Here is a 21,976-nt window from a genome sequence, read left to right on the forward strand (position 1 = left end):
ACAAACTGTGAAGAAAAGTAAATGGGCTGGGGCAGGAGATGTCACTGGAAGGGATGACCGCCGATCGCCATGAACAGGCAGCCATGTAATAGAACATGTACTAGGGATGGAGCGACGAAATCGGTTAATGTGCAGGTGCTGGGGTGGATTGTTACATCGCTGGATCGTGAGCGATGACAACAGTGGGGAGACCTTCGTCCAGCAGTGGATTGATCATAGCTGCTGTTGCCGCTGATGATGATATTGACGAAGGGGTGGCCGCTCTGTATAACAATGTGTGCGGACTCATTCGGCACATCTGTTAAAAATATGACAACTGGCCTTTGCCAACAGTTTCACAACTGGCAGCTTACATCGTTTTCGCAGTTATTCACCTTTAATGTACAAGCAGCGGTGTAACGTACCTGCCTCGGTGATTCAGCGAATTATTGCAACTCAGGCCTACGATTCAATTCACGCGTAACTATTTCTCGACGTTTTTTATCTTCCCGTTTGTTGTTTTCTTCTTCTTGATGTCCCCACGCAGTTAGCGTTCGCTGTAAACCTCCAACCATGGCGTTGACGCCGCGTCGAGACTTTGCGAGTCCCCCCCCCGGCGATCTCCAACATCTCGGCTTGGATCCTCTTCGAATGTTTCCCGCCACAAGCTCTGCGAGGTCACTCGCACTTAAAAAAAATATATCGTAATCGGACGTACGTCGGGAAAACGTCGACGCAACCAGTTCAAACCGCAGTCTTTATAATTATTTGATAATTAATGTATGTTAACTTTTATGGACGCCCTATGGCTTTGAGCGCTGTTCAAGGCAATGCGTATTTGGATAGAGGACGCGGTCGGTCATAGGCGTCGGAACGAAGGAAGAAGGGCTTCAGCCTGGATTTGGATGGAGGAATGCTGTATATATTTTCCCATCGCATGCGGTACTAATGATGGACGAGGTGAGTGAGTTTTGCGTCGTTCACGCGCGTCGAGGCCAACGTCCCCATCATGATTTAAGTGTGCTCGACGAATGGCAGCTGAGCACGGATGGGTGAGTTTCATGGACCACAAGCTTAGGAAATGTCTCAAACTAATGTGTGCATTGAGTGAAGCTGCACGGTTTGGATGGGGGCTCTCTTTTTCCTATGACAGCTGGTAACCCTGCAGCATTTGTTTCAGAAGCTTGACTGCTGATGAGACCTGGAAATTCAAAACCGGGCGAAAGCTTGCTTGCTTATACATGCCGCTTGATAATATTGGTCTGGGAAGTGGATACGTCAGTCAGTGGACTAAAACATGTTTTTCTTCTTCATAGGTGGAGACAGAATAGAGTGATGGTTAGATAATGTTGTTTATCAAATTGTAGCGCGTTATTACTGAGGCGCACACACACAATTTATTGGAGCCAAGGAGGCAACACGTTTAATAAACAATCTCACTGCTCACTGAGTCCTATCGTTAAGTGTGGCTATGCTGTCCTAGACTATTCGCTATGTGTGTATGAGTTAGCGAAGCGAACAGGCCAGCCAACATCTACGTTGCCTGACCCTCGATCCTCAGCTAAACTCCACGGCGAACGGCGAGCGAAGCGCGAAGAGCGACGACCCCTTGAGTCGATCCCCAAAGCGAGCCTCGAATCCCCTCGGCACTCCCCCTTTATCCCTTGGCCGCCGCCTCGCCCCGCCCTTGGCCACGCCCCCTGCCGTATCAAGCCCGGAGCTCCCCGCTCCCGGTCATGTGTCCTTCAACCCTCCAATGGAGGCTCCCGGCGCTCAGCGCCCCTCCAGCTCTGTGGCTGGCGCAACACACAAAGAGACCTCTAATTGTGTCTCTACACAATGACGAGAGGCCTTTATCGAGACCGGAGTGGGGTACATGCCTCTCGACCGAGTCACGTAACTTGGGCTACTTGCCCCCAAATGTAAAGCCGAGAAGTAGAGAACGGGTCTCAGGTCTTCCTTCACAATCAGATTCTTAAAACATCGGCAAGCTGTGTTCGGGAAACGTTTCTCCACCGTTCACCACACATAAATCAGACTCTAAAAAAAATCCCCATGAAATATAGACGGCATGCCGGGTAACTGTCTGGTCATCCTCACCTCGGAATAAAAATAAAAGCAAGCTGTTTTGTCTCTTAGCTACAGCTGTGTCTGGAGGAAAGATGCACGTGACGTTGGCAGCGAGAGGTGCAGCAATGCATCGATTCGTCCGATCGATATCCGTTGCTGAGCTCGTGGAAGCGTGCATGGGATTTGCACGATTCCATACGCAAGAACTTGTTTCCTTTTTGTAGAAATGTGTACCTGCTGCGTTTCGTTCCGACAACGCGCCCCGCTTTTTTGACAACGTCCACAGCGATGCAGTCTGCATCCGGAGGAGCTCTCCCCGTTTTCATTACGTGAAGGGCAGAGAGTTTACTTCTTCCAAGGGCGACGCCTGGATCTTCCTCCGAATCATCTCAGAAACGGGGTTTGGTTCCTGCGGTATATCACTTGGTTTCTATGTCTTTAAATATTACATTTGCATCGTGTTTTATGAACCTAATTTACAAATATATATTCTTAGCTCTTTCGGTAAAGTCACGTTGAAGGGAAACAATAAAATAATCAAATATATATAAAACAATAAAACGTGACTTTACCGAAAGAGCTAAGAATATGAATTACTGCAGTCACGAAAGCTTTAAATCAAAATGTAATTTACAAATGTTTACCCATTCTCTGTTCACATGGAGATTAATAGGAATAGGTAATTACATTTTGAGGGCAACTCAACCACAATAGCAAGTCATGTTTAAGAAAGGTGTATTGGTCTACCATTGACCACGTACGAACTATAAATCGGATTCTTCATAAACCGAACATATATACAGTTACCTGTATCCTTCGGCTGTGTTTGACTTGTGAAAAAAAGGCATTTGACTGAAAAGGTATTTTAAATTAGTTGCATTGGTCACTTGCCATGTACATGAGCACGCTGTTCAGAGCGACTTTGTGGAGGCTGGGGGTGGTAAGTAGGGGGGGGGGGGGCAGAACGCATTCAGAATGATAATCAGAATATTTATCTATACTGGAGGAATCCGATGAGCTATAAAGCTCTTTTTCACAGATGTCCAGTAGGGGCGGGTAAGAACGTCACAACCATAAACAGTACAAAAACATGAATAGTCGTGCAAAGTACAAGGTCAAGATATCACTTAAACACAAACGAATCTCACGACGCTTCGATTGCAACACAAGCAATCATCATCAGGTGTGAAAACCACAGCAGGAAAATTTTGAAAAAAGTGTCGGTTTTCACACCTGATGATGATTGCTTGTGTTGCAATCGAAACGTCGTGAGAATTGTATTGTTTTATTTTTATTATTTTATTATTTCCCTTCTACGTGACTTTACCGAAAGAACCAAGAATATGAATCCCTGCAGTCACGAAAGCTTTAAATCGAAACATCCCCATCCTACCAAACGAAGCCCATTGAGGCATTAACTTAGTTTTCAGAAGCGACTTTGCCACAAATGATAGCTCAACAAAGTGGCCCATCATGTTTAGCCGCGGCATCACTGCTTCCTCCCACCCACCCCCCCCCCCCATAAAGTTAACATGTTACAATACTCTTTGGACAAAGAAAACACACGACTTCAGTTTTTTGTTAAACAATAAAACTATCAATAGCAACTTGAACAACAACTAAAACGTCACTGGCAGATGTTGCAGAGAAATGGTGTGTGCGTGTGCGTGCGCGCGTATATATGCAGTAGCTGCGTGCTGCAAATGTGTTGTCCGGGCGTGTTTATTTTTTAGAAAGCGTTTGCAGTGTGAATGGCAGCGTCTGAAGGAAGGAGACTTTTAAACTCTCGAGAGAAAGACAAATGGCAACCGTCTTCAAGTGGTTTTAATTAGAATCCAAACAGTCATCTCGTGCCGTCTTCTTCCCTACTATGGTTTGCTGAGCTTCATTGACATGGCAAGACACGATCACTCACTCAATCGTCCCCAGTTGGTCACTTGTCTTCCACCCCCCCCCATTCCCGTTCAGTCGAATTGTGCTATCCGCATCGCGTTGCGAGACGAAAAATCCATTTAGAATTATTGCAGAGGGGCGCGCTCCGTATTGTCTGAGAACTGCTGCGGAAGACATTTTCCACAGAACGACTCCAGAAAAAATATAATCTCTCAAGCGGCCTTTGAAAAAATATATTTTACACAGTAGAGGTAGTACGCACCCATACACGCTGCTTTGATATTGTCTCTTGAGTTGGAATGTCAAATTAAAGGGCAAAAGCAAACGTATTGATTGTTTTTTTTGTGGTTTGGCTTGGACCATCAGCTCTTGAGAACCCCGGTTTATAATCACAGCGAGGATGTAACACAACACTCGAACCCTAATTTAATGTGATACTTTGACAACCTAGGATAGGAGAGCCTCTAGAGCAAACGGTTCTTAACCTTTACTGCAGCCTTCCAGCCCGTTGGTTCTCCATCGTAAACAAATATTTTTAAAAAAATGTTAACACATATGTTTTGATAAACAAATAGTAGTTGTACTAACGCGCTCGTGCTTAATTTGAGTTTTCGATTATTTACCTTCTACAATAAAACAAAATCTGGCATGTCTCGCACCCCCCCCCCCCCCCCCACACACAGAAAGGGCATCTCGCACCACTAGGAGGTAAGTGTACCCCAGGTTAAGAACCACTGCTCTAGGACCTCAGCGTTGCGCGCTCTCAAATCTCTCACTCTTTCCTAATTGTCCGAGGACCCTTTGACTTTCGAACTGACTCCCAAGGAGTTATTCTCTGAACCTCAGCAACCCTGCGGGTGCCACAGTGTGGTGTGGCTCGCTAAGCCTTAGGCATTTCCTCCTTGAGCAGTCGTAACACACAGCGAGCTTTTTAAGCGCACTCACCACTGAGACTTTCGAGCCTTACGTCATTTCATTTTTTTTCTTCAAGGAGGGGAGGCAGATGGATCTGGGGAATGGGTGGGAGGGTGTGGAAAGCGGGGGGAGGGGGGGGGTGTCTGTGTTTGGAGGAGAGTCGAGGGAGTCACAGAGAAGAGGGTGGGTGGGAGGGAACGAAGGGTGGCCGTGTGTGTTGGGTGGGGGGTAGAGAGCGAGAGAGAGTGAGTTTGGAAACACTCAGCATCCCATAAATTTGACCTATTCATAAGACGTCTTTGGAAAGAGCGAGAGGAGAGAGATCCCTTCTGAACGGCCTAGACGCCACTAGCCCCGAGACCCAGCGCCTATCTCCTCACTCTGACTTCCACGCTCCACCCCGGGTAAGGAGGATGCGATGCCTGGCATTTTGCAATGTGAGTTAACAGTGGGTGTGTGCACGGAGATTCCCCGGCCTCGGTTGCCTCGAGGTGAGATAGCATCACCCCGAAGATGGGCAGTGGTAGGTGGTCGGTGGACATTAATGTTGCCCTAAGCGTGTGTGAATTATTGTTTTTTTTTATTATAAGACGCACTTTGCCCATCCACCCTTCTACTCTGTTTTTTTTGTTAAAATTACATTTGGGGGTGCGACTTATAATCCGGCATGAACTCGCGTGAGTGACTTATTTTTTTGTATAACTGTGGACACAAGCCGCTAGTTACTTTGGGGTGCGTCTTTCGGATAATCCGATAAGAGCACGGAGCGCCGTCCCTATAACAATGGGGGGGACGTGAAGACGTCAGTCACTATTGATCAGCCATTTCTCCTGGACAGATAAATGGGGGTTTGTGTATTTTTTTTAACCTGGTTGTTACGGGCCGACTGGGTGATAAAAACTGTGTAGGTTTATGGGTCTTCTTAAAATATACATGTGCAGTACTGTATACGTTAGAGTATTCGATATAATAGTTCAATAATCCCCTCCAGCCGGGGGGGGGGGGGGGGGGTTCTCTAATAGAGACCCCCTTCTGCCAGCAGTGGCATTGAGTTAGCAATTGCAGGGCTGCGCCTTCATCTATTTTTTATCTAGTGTTATTAATGTTGCATTTCTACGCAGCATGCCTACGCTAGGTACGTGTTAAGGTGGTGCTGTTGAAATGGATGCGAAGAGATTAACTTGAAAGTTTATACGTTTTATGCGGTCAAGAGGCTTAAGTATATCGAATTCACAAAGCTTATACAGCTGCATCTCTTTTTTTCCCTTTCTCCCCACATCAGCATAGCATATAGATTACATCAGCTGAGTGCCTAGCGCTAACATGTGGGCGTGTTTACATAGCATAGTCTGTAGAGCTTCGTGTAAGCAAGCTGTTTGGTCACATAGAGTTTCTCCGAATGGTGTCATGTTAAACAGAAAAAACAGGTCGGTGATTTCGTGAGCAAATGAGAGTCTAGGCAAGTGCTCCCCTCCTGTTCAGAGACGGCCTGAGCCAGTGGGTGGAAATTCCACATTCCTAGGACGACCGATTATATTATTAATCCCCCTCCCCACAAGGTGGTACTCATTTTATCGACCCCCCCCACCTTGCACAGATTTGCCCGGTCCGCAACCAGGATTTGAACTTGCGCATCGCAATAGCGCTGAGCCACCTGGCCGGTTGATGTCACGGAAGGGCTTGAGCGAATTTAGTGACGGTGCAGAAAGGGCTGCTGCCCGCTCGCTGTGTTGGCACCGGCGTCGCGCTCAAAGGCAGAAGAAGAATTACCGTGCGCGTGTGAGTGAGCGTGTGCACACGCGTGTGTGTGTGAGTGAGTGTGTACACACGTGTGTGAGTGAGTGTGTGCACACGCGTGTGTGAGTGTGTACACACACGCGTGTGTGTGAGTGTGTACACACGCGTGTGTGAGTGTGTACACACGCGTGTGTGAGTGTACACACACGTGTGTGAGTGAGTGTGTGCACACGAGTGTGTGTGTGAGTGAGTGTGTACAGACGCGCGTGTGTGTGAGTGGGGAGCGCGCTGCGCTATGAACCCGGCGACCCGAGTTCGATTCCCGCTCACGGCCAACATCGGTGACGATTATCTGAACCGGTCCTGGGCCTTAAATGAGCACCTAGTGCGGTGTGTAGTAAACATCGCCACCGGGGAGACAAAGGTGGCCGGGCGTGGTGTTGGCCACCCACCCCCTCGTGTCCCGTTCCGGCCTCCATAGGTGCTCACTAACAGCACTTGCCCCAACAGTCTGTTAAGGCTATTACGGGGGATCTTTGTCTATGTTTGGCATGCGGATTACATAGATTTAACACGGCTAAGTCTGACCCCTACCCTGTGAGTGAAATAAATCGACGTTCCCCGCTGATCATTCTTAGGGGGGCACAAGTTTGAGGGCGGGTAAAAAAACCAAGGAGGTTTTCTAATGTTTATAATTGTGAGCCCCAATTGTACGGTTTTTGTGCCAAATGTCAGCTTCATAGCCCTTCCGTGGAACGTCGTTGTACGAATTAGATGCGTAAATACATATATAATTTTGCCACAATCAACACCATCAGCCATGGTCAATCAACTGCTGGATTCAGGGACTTCTTCCTAAGCGGGCTCTGTATCACACGATCCAGCGATGCATCATCATGCTCAACCCAGGTCCGAATGAGCAGAACTCACAGTCGTGCATTTGTATGAAAACAATACACGCCTGTCGGTGCTCATCATCACTTGTCATTTCCGAGACTCCACGGGAAATTCCACAGTACTATGACCGGCACTTATCTCTGCCGACGGTAGGACTGGATGCAGAATGTATGGAATGCACTCATGACAAGGCGCTTTTCAAAGAGAACTTATCACAGGTGTGCAATGATTTGTTTTAACAAGGTTGCAAAGCTTTGGTTGTGCAACATTATCGAGGGTCAGAGCAATGGGGTCGTAGGTGAGAGGGTGAGCGCTTCTTGAAGTGTGCTGGGGTGTAATGTAATGCATGAGGTTGTAAATACAGAAGCGTTCCAAGCCTTGCTGTGCAGTGTAAACGCTCATGCCAAGAATATCTTAACCACATCCTTTAAAATAAGATTAAGTTGAAAAAAAAACCCCACTGTGGTAGTCGGACTTTAACCAAAATCATCCGCAATAGCGATGCATTTGATCTCATCAGCTCTGGAAAGCCAAGCAGAGTTTGAACCTGGATCGCGCTTTGCTTGGATGGGTGACCGCCACGCATCACAAAACGGGTTTTGGGTTAGACCAGGGGGTCGGCAACGGAAAACACAAGTTGAGCCATTTTTAGTTTGTTCCGAATTCAACATCTCACGAGCCGCAATGCACTGTGGTGAATACGAGACGGTGGTCCTTTTTTGAGACGCTTTATTTTAAGTCACTCTGTTGTTGTTGTTGTCGTTATTGTTGTCGTTGTATCCTCAAATCTTGAAACTCAATTTTAACCCACTTCCCAATGTGGTATCGACTGCAAACTTGGTATACTTATGTCATTCTGATGACAATACTATATTCCATCATTAAAAATATATATTTTTTTAAACAATCTTTTTTATATGTCATGTTTCGGCTAGGGTCTAATTGTCAACGGTCAACTGACGTTGGCTGAAATTGACCACGGTCCATTACGTTGTGGCCAAGCTTCGGGGCCACTTCCTGGAGTCGTGGAGTTCTGCCATTACTAGTACATTTCATAAAAGCGTGTTTTAAAAAAAGTTTTTTTATATTACTTATGTTGTTTAACAAGTAACGCCGCACGAAACGGTCACTTAAAGAGGGCCACCGTGCGGGCTACGGAGGCGCAGGTTGCAAAACGGGCGAGTGGGACAATGCATCCGCCGTCCGCATGTGCTCTACGAGGTGTCACAAATAATAATAATTAAACAAATAATAATAATTAAACAAATAATTTGTTTATTCACACACGCGAAGTGAGACAAAGCAGCCCACGCGCCGCGGCTGCGTACATCAAGTCAACAATATTAAGATTAAAATGGACTGTACAGTATTCCCTCGTTTATTCATGAACTTGCTATCCGCGAATTGTGTCCGTAACTCTTCACGACTGCATCGAGAGAGAAAGAAAAGATGAAGTGATGAGAGAGAGTGTATGATGCGAGAAAGTGGTGAGATGGAAGTGATGTTTTTTTTTTAAATGATAATTCCCATGTACAGTATTTAATAGCTGACGTATTTATTTAAGGTCATTCATTAAAACGGTTCTCCGAGGCCAAGATCATTATCCGTGAAACTTGGCGAGACCCGCACGAGTGTGGCGAGACAATCTCATCCAGCAGTGGGGGGTCGACAAAACGGGCTGCAGACGATGCTCCCAAGTCCATTGTTGCTCACGGGTCGGCAAGCCAGTCGTCTCGACGTCCCCACCGAAAGCACGGCTCGATTCAAGCTGTTATGACTGGTCCATGAGCACACAATCCCGCCGTCCTGTGGAGCTGCCATCGCAGGCTTTGCTCTCAGGTGGTCAGTGTAGAACACGGCAAGCTGCGGCGAATAGCGTTAAAAATAGGTGACGCGGCGAGGTCAATTGTGGGTATACTCACCGGGACTCTGCGGTGTTGCCATCGCCACCTGTGTGACTATACCCAAGAAAAGCCCTGCTGAACGGCGATAGCAAAATGCGCCTTTTTTGCTGCAGTGATTTATTAAAGGGATGCCAACGTCTCCTGGAGTTACGCAATAAGAGATAGTCGTTGTGTAGCTCTTTGTTGATCCACTGCTGGATGAAAGCCTCCCTTACCCCCCCCCCCGCACACCCACACCTTGTTGTCGGTCATGCGGGTTGTTTGAATATACTTCGCCACGCAGGATAGTGTGGTTCGGTGAAGGGGGGCACCCTGGGCTGGCTCGGATACCACTCGCCACTGGTGTTAGCCATGGTGGGGAATTGAACTCAGGTCCACGCGAGCCACTGGGCTCCCAGCTTAAAACCCACAGCTATGCATCGTCGTGTGATAATGACAACGCCTATCCCAAATTTATCCAGGAAACCGTCACTTGAGTAACAAGGCTATTTGTTTGTTCACTTCAGGGCTTTGCAATGGGGATGCTGGGCCAATCTCATTAACGAGTAGTTTGGCTTGTCGTGGGATGAGTGGCCTGGAGAAAAAAAGACACGCGTACACATATATAGAACTATGAAGTTAATTGCTGTGCCGCCTTCTCTCTGGGCCATCTCTGACCCCAGGCCTACAACACCTCATATTCCCAGGCAGTCTCCCATGCAAATATTGACAAAGGGTCAACCCTAACCTCTGAGACTTGACAATAACAGGTATATTGGCTGTTGTACTAGAAACCTTTGGAGCGGTGGTGTAGCGGTTTGCGCGCTGCGCTACGAACCCGGCTACCCGAGTTCAATTCCTGCTGACGGCCAACACCGGTGACGATTATCCGAACCGGTCCTGGGCCGCCCCTAGGTTAACTCAGCCTAAAATGAGTACCTGGCACGGTGTCTAGTCGCCATCAAAGACACAAAAGGCGTGGTGCTGGCCACCCACCACCTCGTGCGCCGTACCGACCCTGGTAGGTGCTCGCGAACGGCGTTTGCCCCAACAGTCTGTTGAGGCTATACGGGGGATCGTTGTCTTTGCCGTATAGCTGTCCCCACGCTGTTCGGCGCGGTGTCCCACGTCGGTGCAAAGAAGCTCCCCATGGAAGGAAACCGTCGGACAATTTCCCCCCCCCGCCCCAACAGGCTGCGCGGCAACACCCTGACCCAAAATAAAAAAAAACCGTGCCGGTGAGCGCCGTGCGGCAGCGCAACCGCGAAAGCCCCCAGGGTTGTGCTGCGCCGCCAAGTGGCCTGATGGCCTTAATCTAAGTTGTCTTCTGGTTGTTGTTGTTGTTTGACTTGCATCCCACTGGGATTTTTGCACACAGCGTTGGTTCACGGTGTTTTTTCAGGAATATTTTGCTGTTTTTTTTCCTGGATTTTCTGTTTGCACAGTCGCATAGTCACTTTAAGATGTTTTTATTGTTCGTGTTTTTGTTTTATTGTTTGTTTGCGGTTGCACCTGATTCAAGAGCAGAATGGCTCACAGGGCTATACCAAATAAATGAAACTATGAACGTTTGCTGAGCGAGCGAGGTAAGTGGGTCCACCAGGCAGGCGGTGGGTGAGAAGACGGCTGATCATTCGGGACAAGTAGGGTGAGAATGAGTGATGCTTAGAGCTTCAGGCTGCCTGCCAAGGCGTGCGGCTCAGAGAGCGAGACTGAGGCACCTCCGGGATTTGCACGGTTTCATGGTCATGTCTTTTGCTCGGAAAGCCAGAATAAGGTACCGTTATTATTTTTAGGGAATGTTGCCAGTGCTTGAAGCTCAAAGAGTCACGATTATGACTGCCCGAGCAACTTAGATTCTTAAAAAAATACATTGTAAAGCAACCATATGGACCTTCGCTCAATGAAATAGACGGGCCATTTATTTACTCTGGTATTATGTAGCTAAAAACGAAATCTAGCAAAAAAAATTGGTTCCAGGCTGATTATCCCATAGAGAGAGAGCAAGAGAGGGGCCCTTTGGCCAAATCACTCCAAATGCACCCTGATCTCGTCACATCTTGTCAGAAACTAAATTGAGGGGTTGAGCCTGGATGGTTCTTGGGTGGGGCAAGCAGCGTGCCTGTACGCCACTCAAGCAGACGTCTGCATTTGTTTTAACCGACGCGTAAAAGATGATGGTGTGCACATCGCTGCTAGAAAAAAAAAGTCCCACATTTTCAGCACCAACGTTTTGTTGATGTAAATATGCGTAATTTTAGTTGACGAGGGTAGATTACGCATATTTCGAGTGTAGCCTTTTGGCAACGGGTTCAGAGCCAAAGAATATAAAAAAGCGCTGCTTTTGTGTTGTTTGTTTACTGCTTTTGTCAATCTACGAATGGTTGAAGAACTCCACTTGCTCGCTGTGTCAATAATGGGGATTGTTTGACCATACTTCACCACACTAGTCAGTGTCGGTTGGTGAGGGAGAAGTCCAGGGCTAGTTTAAAATATCACTCAAAACTAATGTTGGCGTGAGCTGGAGTTTAATTCTGGTCGCTGTTTTTTTATAGCGTAGTGGGTTGACATTGTCTCTGCTCCGCCTGGTTACTCAATAGTGCAGTAAAAATATTTTCTTACACTACTATTACTCACTTATGGTGGTAGCTGTGGCCAGGAATTAAATTCAGGTCTCTAGGTTAATAGAGCAGTGTACTAAGCACTGTCCCACCACTCCTCCCTAGCTGTACATGTACACTTTCAGCCCTTGTGTCTATGTACTGCTGGATGACGTTCATAGTCTCCTTGCTGGAGCCGTACACACACATATATAAAGTTTAATATATTATGTGCTCATCACTGTGTGTGTGTGTGCAGAGAGGAAGGAGGCATGGGCTCCCAATCTCTCTGGGCCACGTGTATCCGTACCACGTTCGCTCTCCTCATCGTCTCCCTCTACCTCCCAGCACCATCTGCAGCACAAGGTGCCTCCGTCACAAACTACGACTTTCGTAGACGCGTCGTGGATGCAACCAGCACGCAGTCGGAGAATGTTGAGTTATCTACATCATTAGACCTCCTTTGCCAGTACCAAAATGTAATAATAGGGTTTTTGAGCTGTAAGCCTTTTGGCGTCATCTGGTCGAGCACCAATTGGGTCGTGGCTCAAAAGAAAGTCGTCCCTTGGTGTGGACCAATCAGCTTCAAGGACAATGCATATATTATCACAGTATGTTTTTTGTTTGCATTTTGACTGCAGGTATTGTGGTTAATGCAGACATGAATCCTTGTAATAAGGTTTCAGTTTTGTTGCCAGAAAAAAAGGGGGAAAACCCTATTATTATAAATGTTGAGTTAATCGTTCAAGTCGTCCGTTTCCGCTCCGCGCGTCGGAAGGAAAGGGGAGTAGAAACTGCCCCCCCCCCACACACACTGTGGACAATGATGACATTTACGTCTGGAGCCATTGCTCGTTCCATCAAGACCGGTCCTCCATGAGACGGAACGGCGCTCTGGCCGGCGTTAGCTCTCCCACCGTGGAAATAACGCAAATGCGTTCTCCACCTGAAGCGCTGACGACAGGAAGAGAAAATCAGGTTGACCTATCAATCCCGGTGTCGATGATGCGCAGGGGCTTAAGATCCGCCCGCTCGGCCGCAAATGGAAGCACGGCAGATGTTAGCGCTTGGAACTGACATGCGCACAGGATGTTGTGCGCGCGCACGCACGCGCGTATGTGTGTGCGTGAGCGCGCCAGGGACGGAATGCTGTGAAGGAGATCACAAAGCCTGTTGTGCTGTGCCAAAAGTGGAGCAGCTTTTGTGATGTTACTTTTTGAGCCAATTTGGTCCACGTCTGTTTTTGACTTTTTGCCACGTGTGATGTGACGGGCATTATAACGACAACAATGGTGACCTAAATTGCATCCACGTGATATGCATTCTTTGAGTTTGCACCTTCGCCACACATCTGTGTCTTTGTGTCCATTCTATTTTTGCGCTTGTGCTTCTGTGCGTCCTCTTGGCTCCACATCCCAATGTCTGCACAAAAAAAGACGAAAGATCCCCCCCCCGTATAAGCCTATAACAGACTGTTGGGGCAAGTGCTGTTAGCGAGCACCTACGAAGGCTGCCATGGCCCATGAGGGGGTGGGTGGCCAGCACCACGCACGGTCACCTTTGTCGTCCCAGTGGCAAAGTTTTCACACTGCACTAGGTACTCATTTAAGGCCGAGTCAACCTAAGGGTGACCCAGGACCAGTTCTGATAATCGTCGCTGGTGTTGGCCATGAGCGGGAATTGAACGCGTGTCGCCAGGTTCGTAGCGCAGCACGCTCACTGCTGCACGACCACTCTGCACATACATACACACACGTCTACTCACACACATGTCTACACACACCCACGTCTACACACACACACACGCGTCCTCGCATGGGCCCACAGCCACTTGCACACACGCCCCATGTGCTTCCACATCACGGGTGGGGGAAACTATGGCCCCGTGGCCACACGAGGTCCTCGTGCTTTGAAACGCCCCTCAAGCGACATCTATAGCCGTCGCTGCAAGCAGCTTAATCACTCTGATCGTGTACTCGAGGTAGAATACTCTCTCAACCTGGCAACACTGGTGCATTACTTTCATTGCACTTCTGTAGCTTGAAGCGTATTTTGCAGCGATGCAAGTGAATGCGCTGTGCTACACAACGCGTCGTCGCCTACCATAGGATTTTAGAAGACCTCTTTGGCCCCCAGTAAGGAAACAGCTTCCTCACCCCCCTTCCCCTCTGCTTTTCTGCATCGGTGACTCCGCACGAGCATCGGCGCGCTCGGGCATGTGTGTCTCCCCCGCACTCACGTGCGTGTGTGCGCATGCAGTGATGGCTCCCAGTGACCTGCAGTTCAAGATGCTGCCCGAGAGCACGGACCTGCACGTGACGTGGACCCCGTCCAAGAGCCGCATCCTGGGATACAGGATCAGCATCCTGCAGACGGACCCGCCCTCCGGTAACCGGCCTCTTTCCTTATCTCGTCATGAAACTGGTGACCTTTCGTTGGCCCGCGGCGGGCGTAGGACTTATTGGCACTGAGCGTTGATCTCGTTTGCTGGAGAGACGGCGGATCAAAGGGATACGAGTCGCCTCTTCCCACCCGGTTGTGGAATGCTAAATGTTTGGAGCCTGGGCCACTCTCTTGTAAGCTCACGGTGGTATATTAAAATGTATAAATAACGAGAAACCCCAGCGAAACAGATTTCATTAGTTCAGGCCGGAAAAAAACAGATGTACTCTATGTAGCAATACGCAGAGGTGTGGTTTTGCATGTTGTTTTGCGTCATGCATCGGGCTTTTGTAAACGCAATGCACATCTTCCATTGTTGTTACTTACATGGGTGGTTTATGCTGACGGGAGTTCGAGTTGGGTTGAATTGTAAACCCAATCCTGACATGTTCTCTTAAGAGTTCTCCACTGTGATTTCGGATTGTACCGCGTGCCGAACAGCACGTGACCATTTCCTGGCCATCTGGTGGCCCAAGCCTATCACACCTGGTATTTACAGGCACTCTCCCATCCTAGTAATAATAAAGGATTAATCCTGATTTGTTTCTGGGGTCTCATAAGATAGCTGCGCTTTAAGGATGTTCCCCCTTTCCCGTTCCGATGACGTTTTTAGGACGAAATTAAAAAGTAAACCGGAATAAAAGTAAAAAAATTAACTTTGTCGGTATCGAGGCTCCCACAAGGCCACGCGGGAGGGTGTGTGGCACAGTTTGGTGCCATGCTATCATAGAGTGCGGTCCTGACGCTACAATTCTCTGCAGTGAGTACAGTGTTCTTTAAAGGTTACAGCGCTATGTCTCTCTGAATAAACTTAATGCTGAGCCGCTTCAACGGTGAACGGGACACCCCACCCTGCAACTTGCAGACGTCTCGGAATGGGGTTAAACGATCGTGGGTGACTTTGCCACTGCCAGTTGCTTTTGAACGTCAGACATTCCACAGGTTCTCACGGTTGCGCTGGACTTTCGGGTGTTACTGTGTCCTCTCTGGTTTGCCATTAGAATCGGTTAAATCTTCGATTCTCTATTTTAAAACGTGTGAAGTGCGACATTTGAGACTGCTCTGGTTGATGCAGCGGTAAGTGTGCTTGCGCTAAGAACCTACAAAACATGGGTTTGATTCCTGGCCATGGCTAGCATCGGTATCAAGTGATATTTAACTATTTATTAACTCTTTAACAATTTTTATTTTATCAGGGAAGGCCTGTTGAGATATATTATAGCTCTTTTTCAGATACGATCTGGCCACAAATGATAGCTCAACGGTGTGGTTCATCACGTGTAAATTTAGAGCAGCCAAATACTCTAAACGCATGCTGATTCTAAATGTGGAGGGAAAGCCGGAGGACCTGGAGAAACATCCTTGCGACCGTGGGGAGAGACACATTTAAACTCTCAATATACAGCAGACGTCAGGGTCAGGATCGAACCCACAACCTCTTGCATACCAGGCGAGGTAGTTAACATCTCGCCATGGTGGGCCAACCTCCCTTCACCATCCCACAATGGCCGCCGTGGAGAAGTATGGTCAACCAATTTTCCATGACCTACATAGGCGTGGGCGTGGCCTTGATGGAGCAGTGGATTGATGAAGGGGGGGGATAGGAGTTAAACAAAGAGTTAAATCATTTCTAATTGGAACGTGGGGAATTTCTAAAACATCGAAACTGCGAGCCAGAACTTTGAGCTGAAAGAATAGTGCAGAGGGGTCCAAAAACTAATGACAGCTGGACCAGCCAAGACGAGTGGGGGTTAGGGGGGGGGGGCGCACGCAGGAGGAAATGGAACGGTATGCTGAAAGGGCATATGTAAGAGAAATCAATTGGAGCTGCCCAAGCAGGGCGGATTGAGAACCAACCTGGCTGCGCCCGAGGAAAGGATTGAAAGGATTGCTCGACGCGCGTCGTCGATACGTGGAGGCATTATTTTGCGGAAACCCTGCCAGCGTTTCAAACAAAATGAATGGGAGCGAGTTCCCTCCTCCTCAAACACGGAGGGAGAGTATTCCTGACCATTATATAAGTTTGCATTGTGAAACGTGTTCAGTTACGTAATTATGTTGCCCAGAGAAACTGCAGTCGCTCCGACCGTTTAGTGGAGAAGGGGCAATGAGTCACAAACTGCTCCACCAGTAATTTTCTTTAAGCACGAGCATTCATTTACCAAGAGCTCACAACAACAACAACAATAATAATGAATGCCACAAAACCACAGATTTTTTTATGCCGATATGTATCATCGGCACTTTGCTTGTGGAGATGTTAATGAAGGTAATATTGATCATGTCGATAATACCATTTGGCGAATATGCTGAAGATGTCGCTGTTGATATTGATGTTGTTTGTGATGTTAACGGTCGTAGACATCATAACTGATGATAATGTCCTCTTCATCATCATCAACATGCTTCTGTTGATTCATAGAAAGTAAATTTCTTTGTTCACCATTCCATTGATCACCTGAGAACCGAGAGTACGAGTGTAGAGATTAGATCACTACCAACGATATTCACCTGACGTGGTGGACACCACGTGGCACGGATAAACAGGAAGGAAAAACAAACCCTCTGATTGGTACTTAACGGACCTGAAAGGGGATTGGTTAGAGGCAGGGAAATTGAAGGAATTGGAGGTAGAAATACAACAATGGCGGGAAATGGAGGACGATTAACATGTTAGAGAAAGTGGAAGGTGATTGGCTGGAGGGAAAGTGGGTCAAGGAACCTTCACGAAAGGGGCTTGTGGGATATATGAGGGGGAAACGCGAGAGCACAAGACGTTTCGAGTTAAGGGAATCCTTGAAGACTGTGACTCGTGCTGGAAGAAAGAAAGACTACAGTGTTGGGTGTCACTACACAGGGATGGGCAACACACCAATAATCAGCACAAACAAATCCACTTAGTGAAAAGTGAGGTTTTTTTTAGAGGTTGTGATGTGACCTGGAAGAGTGGGAACAAAACCTTTCGTGGAAAGAACTAAGTTCCTTGTGGGCAACTACCTCCTCATGTGGCAAAGCTATAAATATTAGGTGAATACCAGAAATTGTGCGGCAGTTCACTACTTGGACGAGGCAAAGATAGAAGAGGGGGAGATTGGGATTGCAGGCCATTCATCACCCATCATTTGTAACGGACGGGTGAGAGTCGCTGAAACTAGTTATTTGATATTAATATATTTCGCGATGGCATTTCATGATGGGGTGCCACGGTAGTGAGACGTTAACTACCTCGCCTGGTATACAGGAGGCGGTGGGTTCAATCCTAACCTTGACGGCTGTATCTTTGGAGTTTGCATGTTCTCCCCTTGGTTGCATGGATATTTATTCAGGTCCTCTGTTGTTTCCCTACACATTTAGAAACATGCGTTTAGAGTATTTGGCTGCTTTAAGTTTCAATATTATAAGCCACTTCATTGGGCTATCAATTGTGGCCAGGTCGCTTCTAAAAATAGCTATATAGCTCAGTGGACTTTACCTCTGTAAAATAAATGTAGTTTATAGGTAGAGTCGTTGATGATGGAGACAATCCTGGCGTGTTAACGATGATGACTACAATGATGATGGGGCTGTTGACGGCGATGATGTGTGTCCCAGATGCGCCCCCCCGTGACGTGGAGCTGCCCCGAGGTGCTCGGAGCACGAAGCTGAGCGGTCTGAAGCCAGGGTCAACGTATCGTCTCACGATGGTTGCCTACAACAAGAAGGAGCAGAGCGCGCCCATCATCGGCGAGCTCACAAGTAAGCTTCCAGCGAGGGGCGATTTAAAGCTGCCGAACGTTATTGCGAGGCTCAACCAGGACGCATGGTGGAACTGGAAGCCCCTCCTCATCGTCAGCCCCACCGACTCTTACATAGCCACGCCCACTGCGTCACAAGCACCACCGCACACAGTGAGTGGCTTCCCTGACGTTGGCCCCACCTACTGCTCATAAGCCCTGCCTACTCTTCTGCCAGCCCTGCCCACTAATCAGGTACCCCTCCCTTTGTCCATCGCAAGAGTTCAGCATGAGCCTTGATAATCTTTCGATTGGGACAAAATCCCGATTTTTGTAAATACTTAAAGACACCAAGACAGCGTTTCTGATACTAGGACTGCCCCAGCCAAAGCAGGACGTTTGGTAGCTTCAGGGGAAGGCTTCATCCCTGTCTGGCGGTGTGCGTGTGTCCACAGTTTCGTCAGTGGAGCAGAAACCCATTTCGGCCCCGCAGAGGTCAAGCTCCAGCAGGGTGAAGCCCGGCCGTGCAGAGGTCACGGAGTCAAGAACCGGGACCCTCATGCAAGGTGTGAGCAGCGCTCCTCGAAGTGGGTTCATTAAGGAGCCAGAGTGCGTCGTAAAAATTATCGCACATCAGAGTGTTTTATCTCGCTTAATATGCGCATTATAGAGTACACAATGTATTTAATATATTGTTATACATGACGGTATTTTGTTGCATTTAATATGCATTTTATATGATGTAAACTATTACATTTAATGTTCACATTATGCACTGTAAATATTGGTAACCACATTCCATACACATTGTGTCCTACATAACTGTATTTTATCGTATTTAATGTACATAATATACTACAAAACAGTATTGCAATGCATTTTATATACATTATATATTATGTACCCTAGAGGGCCTGTCTAGAACTCCCTCCAGTGGAGGCTATTTTGTGCCAGGAGTGGTGTGAGCAAGCAATGTCGTTGCTGCACCTTTCCCCTCTTTTGTAAATGACATAACTTAATCTCCTGCATTTAAAATGCACATTAAATAAATAACCCGCCCTTTATATCAGTGCCATCACCTCGCACGCACATTGTAGAGATGTTAACTACCTCGCCTGGTATACAGGAGGTCGTGGGTTAGAGCCTGACCTGACGCCTGTATATTTGGAGTTTGCATCTCTCTTCCCGTGGTCGTGTGGATTTTTCTCCGGGTCTTCCGGATTTTACATCCACATGTAGAATCAACGTGCGTTTAAAGTATTTGGCAGCCCTAAATTTCCACGCGATAAGCCACTTTGTTGAGCTATCATTTGTGGCCAGGTCGCTTTTAAAAAATAGCTATATAGCTCAGTGGGGGCCTTACCTGGTAAATATCAATCTTTAAATTCGTTTTCAGTATTGTTCATGCGAGCGTGGTCATGCCGTTTTTTATTACCGGTATGGCGTATACTGCCCCACTTAAACCACTTGGTTGTGACATGTGCGAATTGTTGGCACAAGTAAAATCACCGGCTCGAATATTGAAAGAGATTGTAACTCTGGAATGATCGGCCCAGCCAGGGAACGGAATTTCTTTTTTTAACATTGACCCAATTAAAAACACTGGCACATTTCTTCCTCGGTTACAAATGAACCTTTTGGCGGGATCCTGGGGTCCCATAAGCCCCCGGCTCTCGCATAAACTGCGTTGCGACGTCATTTTATGTCTGTTGAAGGTGAACGATATGGTAATCTATTCCTCTCGATGAGCTCTACACGATGCGCTAATCAAAGTTTCAAAGTTTTGTTTATGACTACGGCAATTTTGGCAACGACGGGCGCTTGGGGAAAAACGAGGAGAGGATTGACGTCTGGTGGGTCGCGGCGTTTATGTGCGTGGTGGGACGGAGTCGCCAAAATTGCATTAATTAATTTAATTACGATTTTTGACTTCCGTTTATTCGGGACCCCGGGGTCCTGCCATAAGGTTGAAATGTCAAACCTGTCCTCTGCTAATGCAACGCATGAACGAACTAAGAAGGCTACAAGCATGCAGGCGTGGGACCGACAGCGTGTGCACCCAGCGGCCCCAGTTTGATGCTGGGCCAAGGATAACAATATCGGTGGTGAGCGATATGTGAACCAGTCCTCGTCTATGTCCCCTAACCTTTACCAAACCACACTGACATTACATCGGTGGGGGTGGGTGGGGGGGGGGAGGGGTCTTCATCCAGCAGTGGCTTAAGAGATGGCTGCAAATAGCAGAAAATTATTATTATTCCCACAAAAATTGCCTAATTTCTACGTCTCATAAGTTCTGGTTGCGACAACACAATCCACGTCTTCTGCGCTTCCCCCCCGCCCCCCCCCCAACTTACGTTAACGACAAACAGAACTAGGAACCACGTCGGAATGTCTTCACTATTAATTGAGAGCGACATGACTTTCCTTTACCTCTGGGAGCCCGCAAATACAGTGCCCTCGTTCACTGGAAAGAACTAGTTGTCTGCGTCAGTCTATGTGCCCATGCCGTGTCCCCAGTGCTGCATTAAGCTAGTGCGATGCCTGTAGGAAATGTTTATAAAGGGGCCCTAAATGATATTTAAATATGGAAACACATTTTTTTTACTTGCATAGTAAAGTAATTGCGGTTTTTTTCATTTGCTATACAGCCAGATAATACGACAAATCGCTAACCTTAAACACCCAGTCGTTTATAAAAGTTGAAGGCGGTATAGTGCTACAGTAATAGAGCAAGTGCAGAATCACTGAACCGGAATTGATAGCTTGAAAGCATTTAGCGCGGGGCCCTTGAAAGTGCGGGTGCCCGTAGCATCATGTAGCTACTTTTGCTACTAGGATAATCCGGCACTGCGTATACCCCCGAAAACGCTCGAGAATAAGTAGGCCAGTTTGCAGCTGCTGCTGCTGCCATTTCCCATGTGTCGGCTGAGTCAGTTTCAAGCCGCAATAAGCGTGCGTACGCACGCACGCACACAACAAATGATTTGTTGTTGATATAGTTCCCACCTATTCGCCGTGGTGTCTCTGCGCACTTGTGCATCACGTGTCGGAACATTTTAAAGGGCAACCCCAGTGGCGGCTGTCCCTGTGCCGACACAAAGGGCGTACCTTAGTACCTCAGCATAATGTCCGTGATGCAGTCATTTTTAGTCTGTTGATGGTCGGCGATGCGCCAATCGACTCATCTCGACGGGCTGCACTCACGATGCACCGCTACGGTGCGTACCGCGAGCGTTCAGGGTTTCAGCGCAAATCGTCCTCGCTGCGTTTCGACATCGCGGAGTTAAGTTACACCCCTGGAACAAATAGTGTCCCAGAAATAAAATATTTCATTGCCTGGGGTACGGCCATGAGGATCAATTGTCCATTTGTGAAAATTCAGAACCTTGCGCCTACACAGAACGCCCATGGCGAAGCAGACGGGCGCGTCGCTCTTTTTTGGTCACCGCACCCACAGCGACAATCGCGGATGAATGTGAGAAAGGAGCAAGGCGGCAGTGTGAGTTCCACCCCACGCAGACGTCAACCCCCGCATCGGGAGTGCTTGCAGATCGCGGCGCGTGCGCGTGTTGTTCGTGTTTGCAGCGAGCCGCGCCGCTATCGAGGGTGCAGGTGGCGCAACTGCACCAGGACCCATAAGCCGGGGGGGGTCCAGGTTGGGGGGGAGGTTCAGGTGCCACTCTATAAACGGGGGGGGGGGCGGTTATTGTCCAGGATTCCCCATTGCGTGCCTTGCCGCCCAAGCCCCCATACGGGCCATGTTAGGACAATAATGAAATGCACGTTAGCGACTGCATGGTGTGTTGAGTGTAATGCAATACAATTGGTGGGCATTGCAATCGAA

The 21,976-nt window shown here is 47.9% G+C and overlaps 1 protein-coding gene across 2 annotated transcripts in view; it reads left to right on the forward strand.

Moving 5' to 3' along the window:
• The first annotated feature begins 5,084 nt into the window (after window positions 1-5,084).
• The window catches only part of LOC116951651 (collagen alpha-1(XII) chain-like), a 137,779-nt gene continuing 120,887 nt past the window's right edge, over window positions 5,085-21,976 (forward strand). For both annotated transcript variants that reach the window (XR_012946754.1, XM_032970446.2), the window contains exons 1-5: window positions 5,085-5,261; window positions 12,234-12,340; window positions 14,234-14,362; window positions 18,008-18,151; window positions 18,585-18,695. Coding sequence is in view for 1 of the 2 variants with exons in the window: in XM_032970446.2 (XP_032826337.2) it covers window positions 12,247-12,340; window positions 14,234-14,362; window positions 18,008-18,151; window positions 18,585-18,695 (478 nt within the window). In the remaining variant the exon portion in view is untranslated. The remainder of the gene's footprint in view (window positions 5,262-12,233; window positions 12,341-14,233; window positions 14,363-18,007; window positions 18,152-18,584; window positions 18,696-21,976) is intronic.

This window comes from Petromyzon marinus, chromosome 43, assembly GCF_048934315.1.
Source record: "Petromyzon marinus isolate PM22_M1 ecotype Great Lakes invasive population chromosome 43, UKy_Petmar_22M1.pri1.0, whole genome shotgun sequence".
Lineage (NCBI taxonomy): Eukaryota > Metazoa > Chordata > Hyperoartia > Petromyzontiformes > Petromyzontidae > Petromyzon > Petromyzon marinus.